Source organism: Electrophorus electricus, chromosome 13 (assembly GCF_041902795.1).
Source record: "Electrophorus electricus isolate QZ-2024a chromosome 13, ASM4190279v1, whole genome shotgun sequence".
NCBI lineage: Eukaryota > Metazoa > Chordata > Actinopteri > Gymnotiformes > Gymnotidae > Electrophorus > Electrophorus electricus.
This window is the reverse complement of record NC_137509.1, coordinates 575,001-596,377: the sequence shown is the minus strand read 5'-3', so window position 1 is coordinate 596,377 and position 21,377 is coordinate 575,001. Positions and strand designations below refer to the sequence as shown.

At 40.9% G+C, this 21,377-nt stretch overlaps 1 protein-coding gene across 1 annotated transcript in view; it reads left to right on the top strand.

Annotated features, from left to right (window-relative positions):
- The first annotated feature begins 1,561 nt into the window (after window positions 1-1,561).
- The window catches only part of c8b (complement component 8, beta polypeptide), a 52,644-nt gene continuing 32,828 nt past the window's right edge, over window positions 1,562-21,377 (top strand). Inside the window, exons 1-5 of the mRNA XM_081695023.1 lie at window positions 1,562-1,813; window positions 9,062-9,779; window positions 16,877-17,016; window positions 19,304-19,402; window positions 20,572-20,703. Coding sequence (XP_081551149.1) covers window positions 9,713-9,779; window positions 16,877-17,016; window positions 19,304-19,402; window positions 20,572-20,703 — 438 coding nt within the window. The 5' untranslated portion in view covers window positions 1,562-1,813; window positions 9,062-9,712. The remainder of the gene's footprint in view (window positions 1,814-9,061; window positions 9,780-16,876; window positions 17,017-19,303; window positions 19,403-20,571; window positions 20,704-21,377) is intronic.

Below are 21,377 nucleotides of genomic sequence, written 5' to 3'. Positions count from 1 at the left end.
AGCTCTTTCTAGGATCTTGGAAATAAATGGAAGGTTTGAGATCGTCCTGTAGTTTGACAGCTCACATGGGTCAAGGTTAGATTTTTTGATAAGTGGTCTGATTACTGGTAATTTGAATGATTTAGGAATGTAGGCAGTGTTCAAGGAGGAGTTTATTAAATGCAGTAAAAGTTTGATTACTTCAGGTCAAATGTCCTTATCAATGCACATGGACATCAAATCTAGTAAGCAGGGGAAGGTTTTGAGTGTGAGATCAAAGATGGAAGTTCAAGCTCTTGATGACTAAAGGATACTAGGGTCTTATTTGAATTGGTTCTCTAAGTAGCTGCCTGGTGTCTGAATACTCTGAATGTTATCTCTAATGTGCTTAATTTTTCTCATTAAAAAAAATTAATGAACTCATTATTGCTGTGTGATTTGTTGTAATATGAGAATTGGTGTCAGTTTCATTCCTAGTTACATATGCAATTGTAATAAATAGAAATCTAGACTTATTTTTTTATTTTCTGTTAGGGTTGAGAGATAAGCTGTTCAAGCAGTAACCAAATCACAGCTAAACACTACACCACACCACCAAGCATGACAGTTGCATTTTCATGCCTCACTAGCTGGAGCTTGTTTAAAACTTAGTGATACAACCAGATAGTAAAGCATTACAGTAGTCCAATCTGAAGTAATAAATGCATGGACTAGCTTTTCTGCATCATGTGAGGACAACCTAATCTTTGAAATATTTCTAAGGTGGAGAAAGGCAGTCCTAGAAATATTATTTACATGAGCTTTGAACGAGAGTGGGATCAATAATAACTCTAAGATCTTTAACTGTTAGGGAAGATGTGATTGAACTGAGGTTCACTGAGTAATTAAAGAGTGAGGACCTAGCTGTTTCTGGGTCAAATAGAAGCATCTCTGTTTTGTCAGGAACACCACGCAACACCACCCCACACAATAACCCAGCTAAACACCACACAACACCCCACACAATAACCCAGCTAAACACCACCCCACTGTTTTAAATAATAAATGTGCCTTCTGTGAAGCCACGTTTATTGAAGCTGCAGCATTAATCCAGAAAGCCCTTGTTTATTACCAACCAGTACATATTTCCACCATGCCCATGATCTCTGATAGATGTTGCCTTATGTCACATATAAGGACATCAAAATCAATGCAGATGATTAATAACATAGCTCCATTGGGTAAATATCACAAACATAGTGCACATGGCAATTGTTATTGTCATGAATAGAATTAGAGGAGAGTGAAATAACTTGTAAAATTCCCAGCAGCTCATGTTCAGAACTGGTTGCCAGGCAAATATGCTAGGGACAAATCCCGTGTTTCGTGAGCTCCGTGTGAATGCCCCGTAACACTTCTAACCCTCGCCCCGTTTAGGATAGCGCCTTTCCGCATTATTCTCTGTGCATTTTAATTTCTGCTGTCACGGGGGACCTCTTCTCCCCGCCCCTCGCCACATTTTCGCTTCAACCCACAGTAACGTTGCCAACAAATACTTGATCTCCGCCTGGCTTCGCTATTGGCTGCTGATTGCGTTTTTCACTTACATTCAATCTCAGAGAGTGGGTAACCAGGCATCTTCAGAATCTGAGCTTGAGCCATTCGTTTTAACGCAGTGAAATACTCTCGGAAATAATGGGTAAAAATCTCCTTGTTCTTTGGGGAGCTTTGAGTGTATTATGGATTTATGTTTAAGTGAGACAGAATGTGCAATGCACATAATAAAAGGAACGCGGAGTTATTTATCATAAAAAGTCGCCGTGGAAATGCCATTTCATTTAGCGCATTTAACTCGGTAAGTAGACTATGCTGTTACAGGTGTCCAAAACACGAGGCAACCAGTCTTCATTATCCTGTCGTGGTTTGAAGTTACAACGTCTGCAACGTGTTTTATCATTCACAAATATAAATTCCAACTGTCATTTAACACGCTTTTCTATTACTATACACATTTATTTCTTATCAGATGCTATCTGAAGTTGTAGGCGCGTGCCGTCAAGACGTGCATTACATGTAATGATATCCATCTAAATCTTGTTCTATGAACCACGTATCCAATTTCGTAACGTGAATCTAGGTGACTTCATTTTTGAGTCTGGATATTTTTCCCGTTCTGTCACTGTGGTAGTAAATGTTGTTATTTGTAAAGAGACACAAAAACTGTGACACAGCCGGTGTCGGTTTGTATTTTATAGTGCACTTTGTAATCAATTGCCTCCCCTATACTGAAAGTACGCAAAGGTAAGCAATCCCCGCGATGCCCCGTGGAACTGAGGTGACCTCGTCATACGCTAAAAATCCAGCATTAGAATTGAATTATCAATAGATTGATGTAAATAAAACTGTCGAAATCTCATGATGCAAGTTATAGCGTGCCTAACGAAGGTTCAAACCAAAAATACAACTTGCGCTGTATGCAGTGCTTGGGGTTATTGTACAGGACTTTGCTACGCTAAGTAATCACATTAAGACGTTGTAAGGCCAAGTCAGTCGTGCACATCGAGTTTTTCATGTCGAAAACTTACCTTTACTGCTGATTTAGTCTAATTTGCTATTTGCTCAGTTAACCTTTGTGATTTACATTTTGATGGTAACAATGTTTTCATTGTTCCCCGTTTAAACAAATCTAAAATACAGAAATGTATAGGTGAGAGTTCAAATCTAAACGTATTAAACGTTGAATGTTTTCTTTTACTGTTCATAAATACTGTAACGAATAGATGGTTAAATATTTCAGTTTGAGAGTCTTACATGGTTAGAGAAGGTTTGGAAGGTTTTTCTGTGTAGAAATGGGACATGTAACTACAGGATTCATCTGAGTAACTCAAACCCATACAGTCCCAACAGACCAGTGTTCCGCTGCCATGGTTCAGAATGCAGACATCATTTCTGGCCAACTGGATGATTCACTGGAAGACTGAGAGGTTCATACAGTCATCGCTAGCTTGATGTTTCTGGGGTTAGGGTTGTTGCCTCTGAATTGAGTCTAGCTTTAGAATTATATAGCCTGTGAAACTATCATTATGTTGAGCATTAAGTCAATTAATTAATTTTCATAAAATCAAGATATCTGACCTCTGAGTTATAATGATTTGCCTATGATTGCTCCTGCTCTGTATTGAGTTGCTGGCATACCAACTCTGAAATCTGTTCTCCTAAACAAGTTCTTTTAAACTCTGTTTAGAGGAGCATGAGAGCTTTGCTCTTTGCCTTTGTTTTTTAATCCTGCTTCCCAGAGGCCTGGCAGCTACGGTGCTGGATCCAAGGAACTGGTCTGGTAGCAGATGTCGGAAGTGGGTATGGGGGAAGGGGTGTGTGTGTGTGGGTATACTCAGGCATACACCCCTGACCTCCTGCCTAAACTAAGCTTGGATTTACACATACAATGACAAGATACAATTTTATACAATTCAATTAATATTTAATTGATTTAATAATTAAACTCAGTCAAATTTGTGTGAGCTTCTTTTACTATCAAATTTGGTCATACAAAGTTTTAATGAATCATGGCCTGTGTAACTGCAACATTAGTGTAGTATATTGGGTGGTGGCTTTGAGTTTCCATAGATATCAGTAGGCTTAGGTTTTGTGTTCTGCATGTGCATGGGGTGAATGACCTTGGTGTTGCTGGAGCTCAACAGTAAAAAGTTGGTCTTTGGTCTAAAGTGATTTACATGTGTCCATCTCATTAATGCATCACAAAAATTGCGATGGGGATAAAAATTGCCGTGGGAGACAGTTTGGTCATCCGTGTGAGTACTATGGCACAAATTGGAAGACTAGATGAATATAAAACTGAAAATGAATCCTGGTCGTCATATGTTGAGCATGTGGAAATGTACTTCATTGCTAATGAGGTGGATGCAGACAAGCAAGTTGTGACCTTGCTCAGTGCAGTGGGTGCTTCGATATATGGACTTTTGTGAAAATTGCTTCAGCCAGATAAGCCCAAAACATTCAGCCAGTTTATGGAAATTCTGAAAAGCCACATCGAGCCTAAACCCCTGGTAATCGCTGAGAGGTTTAGATTTCAGCTCTGCATCCAATAGCCTCATGAGACTATGTTGCTGAATTAAAGCAGTGAGCAACCAACTGTGAGTATGGTGCAAGTTTAGATGAAGCTCTGTGTGATCATATTGTTGGTGTGATGAAAAGTGAAGCTAGCCAGCCAAGACTACTTTCAGAAGACAAGCTCACATTCGTGTGAGCCTTGGAGATTGCCATTAGTATGGAAATAGCTAAATGGGACACACAGCAGCTAAGACATTTACACAACTCTTCTGCAGTTGTGCATAAGAGAGAAAAAGGTCCCCAGCAACAAAAGGCATGTTATTATTGTATGGGCAAGAAACATATCCCTATGAATGCTGCTTTAAGGACACAAAATGCCATAATTGTGGTAAAATAGGACACATTAAGAAGGCATGTCGAGATAAAAAGCAGACACGTTCGAAAGCAGATTCAGCATGGTAACCATGCAGTTGCAAGCCTTGTCTCAGCATCTGAAGAGCCAGAACTACACACGTTCTGTGGGTAATGCAGACAAACTGTTGTCTTCGGCCAATTTCATAGTGGAAAAGCAAAACGTTACAATGCATATTGACACAGGAACTGCCATGAGCATAATTTCATAAATAAGGCCTTTGGACATTTGCCACTATAGGGCATGCGTGTCGAGCAAAAGACAAATACTTGTAGAAATATTCCAGTGTTTGGACAGGTTTTGGCCAAAGTAGCCTACAAGAATCAGACAGAGACTTTACTACTGAATGTGGCCAAAGGAACTGGGCCTACTCATTGTGTGAGGAACTGGTTACAAAAAATAAAGCTGGACTGGAGACAAATCAGACATGGCAGGCAAGAACTGAGAAACCCAAGTTTATTCAGGAAGTGCTTTCATAAATACAGTGAGACTTTCCACAACAAACTAGGTACTCTAATAGATGTGAAGGTCACTATTTCTGTGAAGCCAGATGTGATGCCCAAGTTTATAATAGTTGGCCTTTGCCATTTGTGATGAAAGACTGGTTGACACGGAGCTTGAGAGGCAAGAGAGAGCAAACATTTCACCTGTGAAGAACATCATATAGGCTACACCTGTCATTCCAGTGGTTGAGATGGTATCATTCAAATGTGTGGTGACTACAAAGTTACAATGAATCAGGCAGCAAACATTGAAATCTACCCCCTACCTCACTTTGAGGAAATGATGGCTACTCGCAGTGGAGGGAAAATATTTTCAGATAGACCTAGCTGTTGCTCATTAGCAAGTGGTATTGGATGACTACTTTAAGAAATATACCATCATTAACACATACAAGGGCTTGAATGTTTACAATAGATTGGCCTTTTGGAATTGGCTCTACTCCTTCCATATTCCAGCAGGTTATGGAAAATCTAATGAAAGGTCTGAATGTGGTAGTGTACTTGGATGATTTGCTTATTATGTGCAGAAATGGGCAGGAACACCTTGGGAACCTTGAAAGTCCATCCAAGAAAATGGACTGAGTAAAGAGATCCAAATGTGATTTTGGGAAAACAGATTGAATATCTAGGTCACATGTTTGATGGGAATAGATTTAATCTGTAACAAGGAAAAAGTGAGAGCTGTTCAAGACACTCCAGCACTGACAGATATAAAAGAGCTTAGCGCTTTCCTGGGTTTAGTGAATTACTAAAAATTTAATTTTATATAAACAAATACATTTTGTTTCAGATAAAGTTTTGTTCGGGAACTGACTAAATGTCATTCTTCATCTACCGGTACTCTTTTTACTGCAAGATAAAGTTATTTTTCTTTTTAATACATGTCAAATACTTTCTGCGTATTTAGACGTTGAGCTTCAGCCATGTTCTGTGTGGCGTGGGTGTGATGGTTCTTTGTGGGTCTGTGTGCTGCAGTGTAATGGCTGGTTTAGAGTATTGTCAGTTGAGTGATGGACACTAGCAGCAGGACTAGCTCTGTCTGCCAGGCTGGTACCATCATTAGCATATTGAGATGGCAGGATTTTTTTTGGTTCCCAGCACAGGTTTAATCATTCTTCTGTGACCAGAGATAAACTGTGTTGTATGGAGGGCCTAATTATCTCCACAAACAGTTCCTTTTTTCTCAGTGTGGTAGCAGATTTGAGTGCCTGCCATTCATAATATGGAAGCCCAGTGACATGCAATGTGATGACTGAGACACTTTCATCACGTCTAGCTACCTACTGACACTATACATTCCCTTTACTGCTTCGGCTCGTTAAAGGAGCTATATAAATAACTTATTATTATCCAGTATGGTTCTGGTACTGGAAAACGCACTAAAAAGCAGAATATAGCATATTCAGAGATTTTTCACAAAATGGCATTTGGTCATTTTAAGTCACATTGTTATTAGATTTTGAGGTTTTTTTTCATAAAAATCTAGCAAGTGGTGTAGTAAATACACTTCACCATGTAATTATTGTCCAGTGATATAGTGTCTTGGGCTCTTTTGTTAAATGATGTGTAATTTGATTTCTTTAATGCAGTTCTAGACCATTTGAAATGTGGAAGCGAGGCTGGGGCCGGTGGCTGTGCAGGAATAGCCAATTGCTTTCTGATTGTGCACTGTGGGCATTAAGAGGAAAAATTCGATAGTGATAGAATTCAACAGTTGATTCATGCAGTTTTCAGTTAGACTTTTACTATATTCTATATTTTCTGTTTAATACAAACAAATAAAAAAATGATCATAATTCAAGACTTTGCTTTGTATTGTCTTTTTCAGTTCCATATGCGTTGTCTGTTGCATCACTTGTATGTTGTCATGCAAATAGATCAGCACACTCACCTCGATGGGATGCATGTTAGCTAGCTAAAGTTATACATATATGCATATAACGTATACTTTTATTGCAAAACATTATCAGTAAATCTAACCTACAAGACTGTTGAGTAGCCTAACAGAGGCAACGGCCGACAACGAAGCACACACCTACAGCGGTTAAAATACAGGCAACATAACTGGACTAAACCAGGTGCAGGTGTGTGCTAAACATGGGCGTGGTTACAAACGAGACAAGCTATTAACTCCCACTGCACGCGGCGGGCTGTACCATGTGACCGTGAGAGGGGCGTGTTCTGTGACACTCAAAGGGTTAAGGGTTTATGATACGGATTAGGTGTGTAAAAGAACAGGCATAAATAGGCAGTGTACCTCAATGTTATATATATTTTAAATAACCTTCATACTCCACTATATTCTTGGTGACCTCAGCACCTTTATTCGGGGGCTTATGAAATGTACTATTTGGCTGCTAACATGAAGAGCAGACAGATGTTTGATTGGTTTGTTGGTTTTTGGGCCTTGTAACCCTGTAATACTGTAACTCTAATACTGTAATACTTACTGGATGGCCTATTGGTTTCAGCATATGTTGTTGTTTACTTCAACTGGTATCATTAGAAGGAAGTTTCAATAAATCTTTACTTGCCTTGAGAGTTGTTCATTAAGAAATTAAAGTCAAGAAATCACTGTCAAAAAATTCACTGTTTTGATTCTGGTATTTTCTGTCTATGAATCTGATTAATCTTGTAAGCGAGTGATAAGATATTAATAAGAATTTGTAGATTCATTCAGAGCTCCAGTCTGAGAGCGAGCTGTTTGATCATCGGTGCAGTATGGTCCTAACGTGTGGTAGGATCGTGGCCTTGTAGTTTGGTGTCCTTAAGCGGTGGGGTTGTCTGTCTGGCATTTTTCTTTTACTCAAATAAGTTAAAATGCTGGTTAATTTTTGAGTTACCTGAAATTTGAAAGTACAGACTTCTATGTTTTTATTTAGTTAGAAAATTCACATAATCGTCACTGACGTCAAACATAGAGTGAAATCCTGTGGGATGTGGTGCCCCACTGACACTGATTTGTCTAGTAAAGGAATGATTCACGGCTTGAGAACTAACACAGATTTTCCATGACAGAATGTGAATCTCACTCCCACAGGTCCCTATCTCTCTTGCTAAACTAGGCCACTGCCACTCATGCACATCTCTCACTTTTTTAAATCCTGTGCTGTGTTGAAAGTGAAGCAGCTGTCATGTTTTCACAGTATTAATTTGACTGGCAGCTGGTTGGATTGCTCATGTTGAATGCAAGCTTGTCCCTGTAGAAAACGTTTCAGGATTCCCCTGCTCCAGTGTTCATTGATATCATGTCTGCCTTTATTTTAACCTTCATAATTACATGAAGATATAAATTATTGACAAACAGGATTTGACTTTATTTTTTTGAGTTCAAAAGTTGATTTTCTCAAAACAGAGAGAGGAGGAGATAAATGAGTGATTGGGTGGGAAGGGAGCGCTCATTAGCACTGATGGGAAAATGAGCGCTTGTTGGCGCTGACCCAAATCAGCCAAGACACACAAGCTGGAAAGACACGTTGAGCACCATAGTGACCTAGTTACCAGCAGTTTGAAGAGAAGTCTGACATTGCATAAGACCATTTTCCATCAAAGATAGGAAGCAGAGGCTGTCTCTATAATAATGAGAATTATGGAAGAGACATTGACACGCTCTGCTGAGTTTGAGGTGGGAATGTCCTGTAGGAGTGTGTGTAGATCTATCTTAGGGTTAACCATACTCTTGGTGTGTGTAAATCTGGGTTAGGGTTAACCTAACTAGGTTAGGGTGGGGCACAGGAATAGTACCACCCATGGGCAGCAGGTGTCTTCAATGCCTGGGATGCTTCAGTAGAGAAATAAAACGCCAGCCCAGTAATTTTGTTGGTTTTGTTTTTTTTTTGTTGATGATGTAAGCTGTGGCATTAAATATGACATGTTAAGATTTTACTTCTCGGTGATTAGAAAAGAATAACTATGCCCATATCTCATCTCAACAATGGCATTTTTTCTTGAGTGGGAAAGACATACCTGGGCACTGAGTTGGTTGTGTTGAACACTGATTGGTGTTTAGGTATTAAAAGCACCACATATAAATGAATAGGTCATGTTGGAGGGTCATGACTAGTCTGAACATCCATGGCTAACTTGGCTATGTTTCTGTCTTACTGTTTATCCACAGTGTCTTGAAAGAGGACTCTTGCACACATTTTTGGATTTGTGTCCATGACAACGCGGGATCAAATTGAGCTTAACTAAAGGAGCTGGACTAGAGTGAAGACAAGCACAGACTCCACTCTGCATTGGAGAACCACTACCCAGACTCCATTCTGTAGTGGGCTACACTACCCAGACTCCATTCTGTAGTGGGCTACACTACCCAGACTCCATTCTGTAGTGGGCTACACTACCCAGACTCCATTCTGTAGTGGGCTACACTACCCAGACTCCATTCTGTAGTGGGCTACACTACCCACTGTGAGTGGACAGTCTAGGCGGCTACTCCATGCAGCGTGAGTGGACAGTCTAGGCGGCTACTCCATGCAGCGTGAGTGGACAGTCTAGGCGGCTACTCCATGCAGCGTGAGTCGACAGTCTAGGCAACTACTCCATGCAGCGTGAGTGGACAGTCTAGGCGGCTACTCCATGCACCGTGAGTGGACAGTCTAGGCAACTACTCCATGCACCGTGAGTGGACAGTCTAGGCGACTACTCCATGCACCGTGAGTGGACAGTCTAGGCGGCTACTCCATGCACCGTGAGTGGACAGTCTAGGCAACTACTCCATGCAGCGTGAGCTCCATGCACTTAGGAAGAACCTAGACTCAGGAGGATGTCGACAGAGGCAGAAACGCAAGCAAGCATCAAAGCCAGTGTGAAACAGGAGTCCAGGAGAAGAGGTTAGGACTGTTCAGTGCAGATCTCTGTCACTTACTCGCTCACTCTCTCTCACACACACACACACACACACACACACACACACACACACACACACACACACACACACACACGCACCAGATATGACACTGAGATGACATAGGTCAGACATCAAACTTGGGTCAATGTTGGGTCAGACGTGCTGATGCTGGTTGTGTAGGCCTCTAAGAGGTCTAATTGGTGTTGTATGTCTGGTTATGAATGAGTGGGTGGTTATAGATGATCTACTGGTACTGGGAACAAGAACGCCAGTTTTTATTGTCATCAGGTGTTTTTAGCACTTGTTCAAAATTGGGATTAACAGTGTGGAGAAAATGTATAGTATTAATACACAGTCACACCCCCAGCTGTAGGTAAATGCACACCCACGGGTAAAGGCGCACACACCCACACCCGCAGGTAAAGGCGTGCACACCCACAGAGGATTACTGGCTTCAAATGTGTGTGACCTGTCCTTATGGTGTTCGGTTTGAATGTCATATGCAAAAAGGAAATATATTTTTTATATACAAAAAGGAAAGTAAGCATAATTGAAAAACAAAATTAAATAATTGTACAATTATTTTGAATTTACTTTACCAACTAATCAAATTAGTCTTTTGATGCAAAAATTAAATGCTGATGAAGCCCTTTCTTGTCAGTGGTAGTGCATTTATATTACAGATATCAAGTCACAATGCTGTTGTGAATTTGGTTAAATCCTTTACTGTCTCACATTCTACAAACATTCGAGTAAGGAACTACAGTGCAGCTAGTGAACCCTAGTAGCAGGGTTACCGAACAGAGAAGCTTTGAGAAATTGGTGGAAGTGGACGTGCCGAGGTCACAGGCTGCCACCTGAATGCTTAGCCTCCCCAGGACAGGTAATATTCTAACTCATAACAAGAGCGGGACAGGTCATATTCTAACTCATAACAAGAGCGGGACAGGTCATATTCTAACTCATAACAAGAGCGGGACAGGTGTTATTCTAAATCGCATCAAATTTTCTGAGTCTGCTAAGGGATGTTATCAAGAATTAAATACAATTAAACTGACCGGGAGATAGAAAATTATTAAGGAAGAAGCCTCACTCCCTCCTCCCTCTCTCTCTCTCTCTCTCTCTCTCTCCCCACACACACACACCCTCCCTCTCCTACTTCTCTTGTTCTCCATCATACTCTTATTCTCAGTCACCCCCCCCCCCCCCCCCCCTCTCTCATTCACTCTCCTGTATCCCATAATGAATAACAGCACTTCAGTACGCAGTAAATCTGCTCTGAGCTGTTTCTCTGGGTCCTGGCTCCACTGGGGCCATTTTATAGCTGCTGTCTAGTTGTTGCATTGCGTTGCTGTAAGGAAGACTGTGGATCTGAGAAGGGCATATGATTGCTGCCCGTCTGAGCGTTTGGCTTTGCTCATCAGAGCAGTGACAGGCCAGACACAGCAGACAGCACAGAAAGCATAGTAATCAGTTATGCAATAGTGGATCGCACTGGCAAGAGCGGAGCAATATGGATTACAGTGTTAGTTTAGAGACGCCTGTCACATTAGATGGGTAGGAAGTGTTTGAGCCAAGACACAGTGATGGATTCCATGGCAGGTTTCTGTCTGGGTGATGGATGAGAGAAATCCTACATTTCACTTCACATAGACAGCTGTCGGTAATGAAACGAGTCCTTGCACAAACAGCTTGGTGGTAGATATTTAGAGTGTCATCTGAAAGATCTGAAGAGCTGTAAGGACCCTGTTTACACTGCATGCTCTGTACTGACCCTGTTTACACTGCATGCTCTGTACTGACCCTGTTTACACTACATGCTCTGTACTGACCCTGTTCACACTGCATGCTCTGTACTGACCCTGTTTACACTGCATGCTCTGTACTGACCCTGTTTACACTGCATGCTCTGTACTGACCCTGTTTACACTGCATGCTCTGTACTGACCCTGTTTACACTGCATGCTCTGTACTGACCCTGTTTACACTGCATGCTCTGTACTGACCCTGTTTACACTGCATGCTCTGATGGGTTGAGACTGGGGGGAAGATAGCTATGCAGGGGGACAGTGGTAGCTCAGTGGTTAAGGTACTTGACTTGTAATCAGAAAGTTGTGGGTTCAAGCCCCTCCACTGCCAAGTTGCTTTGGATAAAAGCACCAGCTAAATGCCATAAATGTAAACATGCCATCCTAAATACCTAAATTTGACAACCCCCCACATGCCTGTATGCTTTGATTCTGTTGTGAGTGAGCATCATTTGATCCTTCCCACTGAAGTCTGAAGGAAAGACCCAGATGCGCTGCATCCATAAATGGAACTTCCTCTCACCATTGGATTTTCTCAATCTCCATAGCAACTGTTGCTCTCTGACAGTAATCTGTGCAAAATATGACTCAGACATATGGTCTTGTACAAAACTGTCATGAAAATACAACTGGTATCAAAAATATGGCTTCACTAGGAATCATTCTGATTATCATGTTGGGGTTTATATTAATCTTTACATGGTGATCATTGTATATTTTAGTGGCACTGTGGGTTTAATCTCCCAGTTCGCCTCTCCTCTGAGACCTGCCTCAACTACAAGACCAACAGGGTGCAAATTAACCTGTCAGTCAGGAAGCTGAATTCTATTGTTATTCAAAGTAGGCAGCTCTTATATTCTTGGTTCTTAAAATGCCTTTTTTAATGAAATACTTTGTGATGTAATATATGTGTGTATCATGCTTTTATTGTGTATTCACAACAGAATCCAATTAAACACTTTCCTGGGTGATATAGCTGAGTACAGTTTAATAAAATATAAAATGAGATTGCATACTTTACACCATGTGTAAGGTTAGACTAGTTGTACTATACACTCAAGTAAAGGTAGTTTACACAATACACTAGAAAAACAAGACGTTTTGGCAATGCTGCTGACTTCTTGATTGGTCAGTACTACAGTGACTTCTTGAATGCTGTATGTAATTTGCATAATGTTAAATCGGTTAAAGCAAATGTTAGCGCAAGGGACCTTTTGACAAATAGATAGGAGTGAAAATAAAGGGGACAAGTTAACACACGGAGATAGGGGTTGTATCTTTGACATCCTTTGCCCGTGAGATCGGTAAACCCTTCTCTGGGGTCACACTCGCTGCCCTGCTCCCACAGAGCCTCATTTCTTAAGTCTTCACTCATGAAGGCAAGTATGAACTATTTCTGTGTAGGCCAGCATTTTTGGTGATTTATTTGTGGGAAACCTGGCAGCTCCAGGGCTAACCCGAGGTCTCCCCAGTTAAACGGCCCGTGCCAAACATGTCTGTCATGAAGGCTCATCATGTGCACCCATCTGCTGCCATCTGCTGTATCCACTGCCTGTCATGGGGAGGCAGTGTGCTGCTGCTTCGTTTGAAGGTCGCTGGCACGGTTCATGTGACAGGGCGGCAGGGTTCTCTCTGGCACTGTCTGCCTGTCTCTGCCTGCCTCTGTGGTGGTTTGGCTCAGCCCAGCAGAAGGTGGAAGGCTCTATTGTGGTTCCTTTTGGAACAAACACATTTTAATAAGCTTTAAATGTAAACGTTTTTAAAAGATTTGAATGTAAGCTTAATTTTAAACAGGCAAGAACACATTTTTATTTACACATTCTTATTTACATATTCATGTTTGCAGATTTAGCCTGGCAAGCTACTTGAGAGGAAAGGAGATGAAAAAGGGAGAAACGCCAACCACCACCACAGATGCACAAGAAACTCACACGAAAGAGACTGATGTTCTATAAAACATTTAAAAGAGAAACAAGTACATATCACTTAAAATATTCTTAATATGATTTTTAAAATTAGAAATTGGAATAATGAGCAGTTGAATAAGGAAATAAACCTTTGGTTGGTTCATGGATTTGAGTTTTATTAATCACAGGGTTTGTTGATTTTTCTGCATGGACAGAATGTTGACAGATTGCTAACTCTTGCTGCACTCCAGGGAAAGGGTTCCTTCATGGCACTGTTGCAGTACCTGCTATATGATGTTTATATTTGATCATTTACATGTACTTGAGGGGAGTGTTCACCAGACCTCCATCATGTAGATAATCAGCCTTGCATGTGTGTGTGCGTGTGGCGGGGGTGTGTGTGTGTGTGTGCGCGCACGTTTGCCATCACACCCTCAACTGCCACTGAATTGTCTCCAGGATCAACCCCTACCCTAACCCTCTCCACCTCAACAGGTCCTGAACCTGTGGGTCTAATTTAAACCTTTGTCTAACTTATCTGGACACGTCATATGATTTCTAGTGTGCGTGTGGATTCTTTCCTGTGTGTGGTTGGGACCCCTGCAATTTTAAGGTTAGGAATACATCACATTTACATTTTTTGGAATTTAGCCTATGCTCTTATCCACAGTGACTTAGCAAAGTGCTTTGTCATCTACTCACAGAATACATTATAGCCACTACAGTAGGTTAGTGGCACCGTTAGTCAAAGTGCCATTGAACTGGGATACTGCTAGATACAGGGGTCAGTGCTGATACCAAGAAAGTATTAGTCACCCAGTAGATTAAACCTACCATTTCAGTGTTTGGGCAAAAGGGTGTAGTTTTTTTCATATTGGTCAAGTGATATGGCTGTGATTTTATTTTATTTATTTTTCCTTGTCCTTCTGAATTTGGCAACAGTTTAACCAAACCAAATTAACCTAATGGGGCTATTAGGCCATGAAGTATAACGGCCAGATCTTGTAGTTAATTAACTTCTTTGACTATTAGCAGATTACCCAATGACAGAGAACTCCAACAGGCTGATGCTCTAGAATGGAGTTGGACCGATCGTTGGACCGATCGTTGGACCGATCGTTGGACCGATCGTCGATGGCTGACAAACATCACATGATGCTGAACCCTAATCCTCCTCGACCTTCTGACACTGGGCTGCACCTGCCTGCAATAATCCTATTGTATCAGCTATATAACCATATAACTGCTATAACTCAGAAATTATTTTCATTACAATTTTTGTTTTTATTACAAAGTGTTTTATTTTTATTACATAGTGCTTATGGTTTTATTACATAGTGCTTCTGTATTTAGTACGTTGTTTTTATTACATGGTGTTTTACATGGAGATTAACTGGAGCCACAGAAATTCTGAATATGTAGAGTAAGGCATGTAGAGTTCCTCCTAAAAACATGTATCAGTCAGTTTCCCCTTTTGTGAGTAATCAGTTCATTTTTTATTAATACAAGCTTTCAAAATGAAATGCTAAAATTGATTAATTTACTTTATACATGGACGCATAAAAAAATAATACTTTCTACAATATGAATTATCTCCAGTGCCGAAGTCAGTTTATGGTAGCGAGAGAAATGGTTTTTCCACGTGTCCGTACATTTACATTTTAAACATACTGACTAATAAATGAAAGAAATGCTTTGACCACTTTTTTTTAAATAAAGGACATCAAACATCATACCAGCTTTAAGTTAGATTCTCAAACAAAGCTGACGTATGGTTTTTCATTGTAAGAGCTAAAATAATGAATCGTATTGAATGTATTAATGTAATTAATTGAATAGTTGTTAGTGTTAAAATATATAAAAATTATAGCAGCATTGTAAAGCTACACAACCCCTCTCCCTTTGACATTGTGATGTGCCAGTTAAGAAGACATTGAGAAACCCTACTATTGTTGGGGTTAGTAGGTGAGGTAGGTATTGTCAAACCCTATTCTGGTTGGGGTTAGTAGTTGTGATGTGGGAGCCTGACACACAGAGGCAAGTGCAAGGGATCTTTTAATGAAGTCAGGTCTCATAAATACTAGGAATGACACGATGGTGCATCATGTGGTTATCACAAAAGTCTTTAAGTGCATCCACTCACCACACACAAGGGTCTTGTACGTGTTATGTAATGGGGTCTTAGTCATGTGGATGCCTTGTGTAATTGGGTGTGTGCTGTGAAGAGACTCCTGTTTGATGGTGTTGAGCACCTGGATGTATATCATATATTTATATGCTCATATTCACACAGCCTTATTAATCAAAACCCTAACCCTTACCAAAGATTTAATCTGAACCCTAACCCTGACCCAAGATTTGATCTGAACCCTGACCCTAACCCAAGATTTAATCTGAACTCTAGCCCTGACCAAAGATTTAATCTAAACCCTAACCATGACGCAAGCTTTAATTTGAACTCTAACCTTGGCCTGAACCTTAAGTCTAAATGAAAATAACCAAGCTCCTGACCCTGACCCTGACCCTTTGTAATGAAGACTTATTTGGACTAGACTTATTGCTCTTGATTTAAACATGTTGACATGTTTTCATTACATACAGAAACATACTGCATGTTAAAACATGTCATTAGTATTTCATTTAGAAAAATAAGAAATATTAGCTGTAATCATTTTCAGTAACCTTTTTTGTGATCAGTTATTAACCCATACGGTAGCATAGGCAGGGCAGATGTTGTGATACTTGAAGTGAAGTGAGGCGACATGCCCGCTGTGCAGTAGAGCTGCAGAGTTTTTCCCCCCAACAGGAAGTGTAGGGTAACTACGTGGTTGTGTGAAGGCTGCAGTCGTCTTGTATAGCACCGGTTCCCTCTCTTCTCCCAGCTCTGCTCTGCTCTGCACCCTGGCCCAACCCCACAGGACTGTGGGTGTGCTATTGACTGAAATAATGAGCCTTAGCTGGGAAGCTGTAGAGGCCCCATGGGAACAGTACATGGAACACCCCCTGGATGATCCTGCCTTTACTCCTTCACTCTTGTTTTTACGATCAGATTCAAAACCAAAGATCTTTCATTTAATTTTTTTGCATATATGTAGTTATATATTTAGACTCATGCTTCCTTGCAGTGTGAAGAACATGGAAAGCTGTATTCTGAGGGTCTGAAAATACCACACGCAGAAAACTCACAAATTAATACACAGACCAGCTAGAGTTTGACTCCCTAACCCATGAGTTGTATTTGAGTTTATTACCTCTGATTGCTTATAAGTTAACTTCCTTCCTCCTCTCTGTCTGCCTGTCTCTCTTTCTGTCTACTTCCTTCCTTCTCTCCTTCTCCCTCTGTGCCCCCCCCCCCCCAACCTCAGGTCAGCGTTGTGGTGAGCAGGCTCTGATTAAGCGGTTCAGGGGAGATGGCGTCCAGTACAAGGCCAAGCTAATTGGGATTGAGGCCGTGTCTGCAGCACGTGGAGACAAACTCTGCCAGGACTCTATGGTGAAGCTGAAGGTAGGGCTCCATGGGGCGGGGCTTTAGACAGACTTCATCGGAGACCCGAGTGTCGCGTCTGTGATGTGAGGAGGCAGGGCAGGAGTTGTTACACACAATGAACGTTTATTATTACACAAAACAAAGATGACTATGTGGCTAGGAGGCTAACAGGGTTCAAACATCGACAACATTCACATTCAAACACAAGACTTATATTCATGCACACTAACGATACACAATGAGGAGCAGGTGTGAAACACAGGGAGGGTGTGGCCATACAGACAAACACACACACACACACACACAGGGAGATGATTGGGAGGAGGGGCCTTAGCGTGACAGCTTCCTGCTGAGATGCACAGGAACATTCGCCCACTGCTATGAGAGAACTTCCAGCTGTAGTCATAAGGAAATTCGACTTCTTTTTCTGAAATTTGACAATTATTTTCAGCTCAGGAATGAATGAATGACTGAATTCATATATGGAAAGAAATGAAATGAAGATTTTCTGTCTCAATTTAAAATTTATTAAAATTTGTGATGTTTGCAGTGATGCCCTGTATATAAGAATTTTCTGTCTTGATGAGTATTCTAAACCTCAGCCTGCAGAAAATATGGCCTGAGTGTCAGCAGGATTTATCCTGTTAAATTATATAAAAATAATTACTGAAATAAGGGGGAAATGATGATTGATTAGCTACAGGTGTGAATATTGTAAATGTTTCTGCTTTGGGGTTCCTCCTGTGTTCCTCCTGTGTGGCAGAGCCTGAACAGCAGTTCAGTGAGAGATGGCTTTCCTGCTATGGTGTAATCTTTCCTGTTATGGTGTAATCTTCATAAAAGTGGATCTTGGGGCTGTAGGGTGTTCACGAGGAGTCTGGAATAATCTATTCAGAAAAACTGTCATATGTATAGTGCGGTTCTACTTTAAAGGACAGGCAATGATGACGTTTATTGTGCAATAATTAATTGGGAACTTTCATGTCATAATAACATGATTGTTTCTGTCTTGCTTGTATTCACAAGTACCCAAAACAGCACAGATGGTGTAATGAGATCTCTAAACAAACAAATAAAACCCCATAAATAACATGACCAGTATGAGCGATTGTGGGTAATTTTGGATGTACATTATTTTTATCCAGATATTAATACAGGAAGCTATAGGGGATTTTGTTTAATCATTATAAATGATTCATTACTCATGTTTACTCCAACAGTTGATTTTGATGTCTAACTATATTTATACAATATAATCTAAACATTTTTATTATATTATTTTTTGTGATGGTAAATGCTATTATATATAGCTAAATATTGTAATTGCAGCTTCAACAGTCACTGCTCAAAGATGGAGAGACAAAGTTATTTTTGTAGTGTTTTTTTAGGCATTGAAATGTCATTTGACATTTTAGCAGTAGCTGTCCCTGCCCCCAGGGCCGGTGTGTGAGGCTACTGTAGTGTGGGTGGGAATGGGGAGGCCTATCTGCACTAGCCTCTCACTGGCCCTGTGCTCTGACCTGTTGAATTCTAGGGTAGGGTTACTGTAGGGTAGGGTTACTCTAGGGTAGGGTTACTCTAGGGTAGGGTGGGGTTAGGATAGGGTTACTGTAGGGTAGGTTTACTGTAGGGTAGGGTGGGGATATTGAAGGGAAGGGTTACTGTAGGGTAGGGTGGGGTTAGGGTTACTGTAGGGTAGGGTGTGGTTAGGGTAGGGTTACCATAGTGTAGGGTTAGGGGTAGAGAAGATTGTCAATTGTCAGCTGAATAGAAATGTTCTGGTCTTAGTTCCTTTCTTCATCAGACATGTTCTGATAGGTTGGAGAAAACTCATGCTTAGTTGTCTTGCTGTGGGTACATCAGTGTGTTTGCATGTGTTTGTGCACGTGTCTGTGTGTGTTTAGCCATGACTTTTGAATTGAGTGTCTATTAATAGTCTAATAATTTAGATAAAAGGGGTCAGGGGATCAGGTGCACTCAGCGTGATTGTGAGGTGTTGTGGAATTGAAATCATTAAACTAAATGATTATAAGAGCTGTGTTTCAGAGGATGCAGTCTTAACAGCCTCTACCTGTTTCTACACTTTAATAAGGGTTTGGGTTGGGGGATAGTGTTTAGGGTTTGGTATGGGAGTTGGGGGTTAGGGTTGGGAGTTGGAGGTTGAGGGTTAAGGTTAAACCTAACCCATGGCTCATCAGGTTCCTGCATGTTTTTCCTCCTGCCTCCTCAGTCTCTCTCCATGGCTCTCCTCTCCCACAGGGTTAGGGGTTAGGGTCAACCTCCGTCTCTCTCTCCTCTCCCACAGGGCATTGCCGCATCAGCGCGGTCTCGAGGTCAACACAAGCAGCGTGTGTTCCTGACCGTCTCCTTCTGTGGAATTCAGATCTACGATGAGAGATCTGGGGTGAGTGCTGCCACCAGCACTAATCCAGCTGCTGTCTCTCTGAAGGGTCTAACTCTAACCCAGCTTCCGTCTGCAGGCCCTGACATGCCCTGGTCACCTCTGATCGCTGAAGTAGTTGACTTAAAAATTGTTTATGAATATAATTATCTCCTTAATTAGTTGAAGTCACCAAAAGATCCTTTATCACATCTGGTAGAGCAGGTAGGACAAGGTTCCAGCAGGACCAGAGTCATGCCTTCCATTTCCAGTCATAACTAATAAATGTTAATGTTATAATTCTAGTCATAACTAATAAATATATTAATATGTTACCATACAAGTCAGAACTAATATGTTAATCTCTCTGGATAAGAGCGACTGCCAAATGCTGAAAATGTAAATTATAAATCTTGGGAAGAGCAACACAAATTCACAAGAACAAATCAGGGAAAGTTCACTGCTTCTATATGTATTCACTACTCATTGCTGTTCCCCATATACAGGGTAGAGGGGACCTGGGAAAATTGGGGTAAATAATGCCACCCCTGGGGTAGATGGGGTTAAATATTGCCACCCCTGGGGTAGATGGGGTTAAATAATGCAACCCCAGAGTAGATAGGGTAAATTTTGCTACTCCTGCTGGATTAAATAGTTCAAGTTTGGTTTATTCATCACATACATAGTCATACACAGTATAACTCGCAGTGAAATGGTTGAGAGTGCTCTGTCCAAACTGAGGAAAAGAAAACAGGGGTGCATAGAGAAATATAGATATTCTATATATGTGAAATATATATATGCAAAGAGAAATATATATATTCTATGTATGTACAAAATATATTAACAATGTATGTACAATATATGTATATTATGATTATATACACAATGCCACTATACATAATGCCACTGTTTGGACAACTGGGTGTGAATGTCTTGCCTCAGGGCACAGCAGCAGCAGGGGTCTGTAGGAAGGGTCAGGGTCAGGGTTAGCCTTAATCATGTGAATCTGCAGCACTGGACATGTAGCTCATCATTACTCTGTACTCCTGTGACACTGGACATGTAGCTCATCATTACTCTGTACTCCTGTGACACTGGACATGTAGTCCATCATTACTCTGTAATCCTGTGACACTGGTGATCAAGTCTAATTAAAATGCTGGTGACATTGCTGTGGTTGTAATCCACAGGTATTACAACACCACCATTCTGTCCATGAAATCTCGTACATTGCCAGAGACACGCGAGACCACCGAGCCTTTGGATATGTCTGTGGGAAAGAGGGAAATCACAAGTTTGTAGCCATCAAGACAATTCACTCGGTAAGCAACCACATTCACCTATATTTCAGTTATATTTCACTCATTTTCCACCCATATTTAGTTAGCATTTGATCCATACCTGCCTGGTGTACTTGCTACCTGCCTGGTGTGATGCTGGGAACCCAATCCATCCAAATAGATTGTACTAATTTACATTTGGCAAATTTGATTTTCTGAACTCTTGAGCATTGTCTTTTTTGGTTATTACTCATTAGCTGTGAAATAAATTGGTTACTGAATTTGAAATTAGTTTTGTGAAAAATGTTTGCCTTTCACAATGATCACTGTATCAGATTAGCCAATCATAGTAGCATAAATTCTTGCCATATTGTGGTGGAAATTCAGCAAACAAGGAGTCAGATGTGGATAAGAAGATTTTATTGAGTTATTAGTTTCAAAAAATGAGCGTGCCTATTTGCTTCGCTCTCCTTTGGGTGATTTCCCTCCCCTTATATAATAGCCGTAGCGTTCGAGAGAACGAGGGAGGGTTTGCTTCTGCTGAGACCAGATAACTCCTTGGAAGGAGTGTATTTCTTCAAGGACGTTCTCTAGGGAACGTCCTGTTCTTCTAATCTTATGCTAAGCTTTCTCACGTTTTACAATGATAGAGAAAGAAACACAACAATATTTCCTTCACACATATCCTAAATCTTTGCGGGCTGAGACTGGCAACA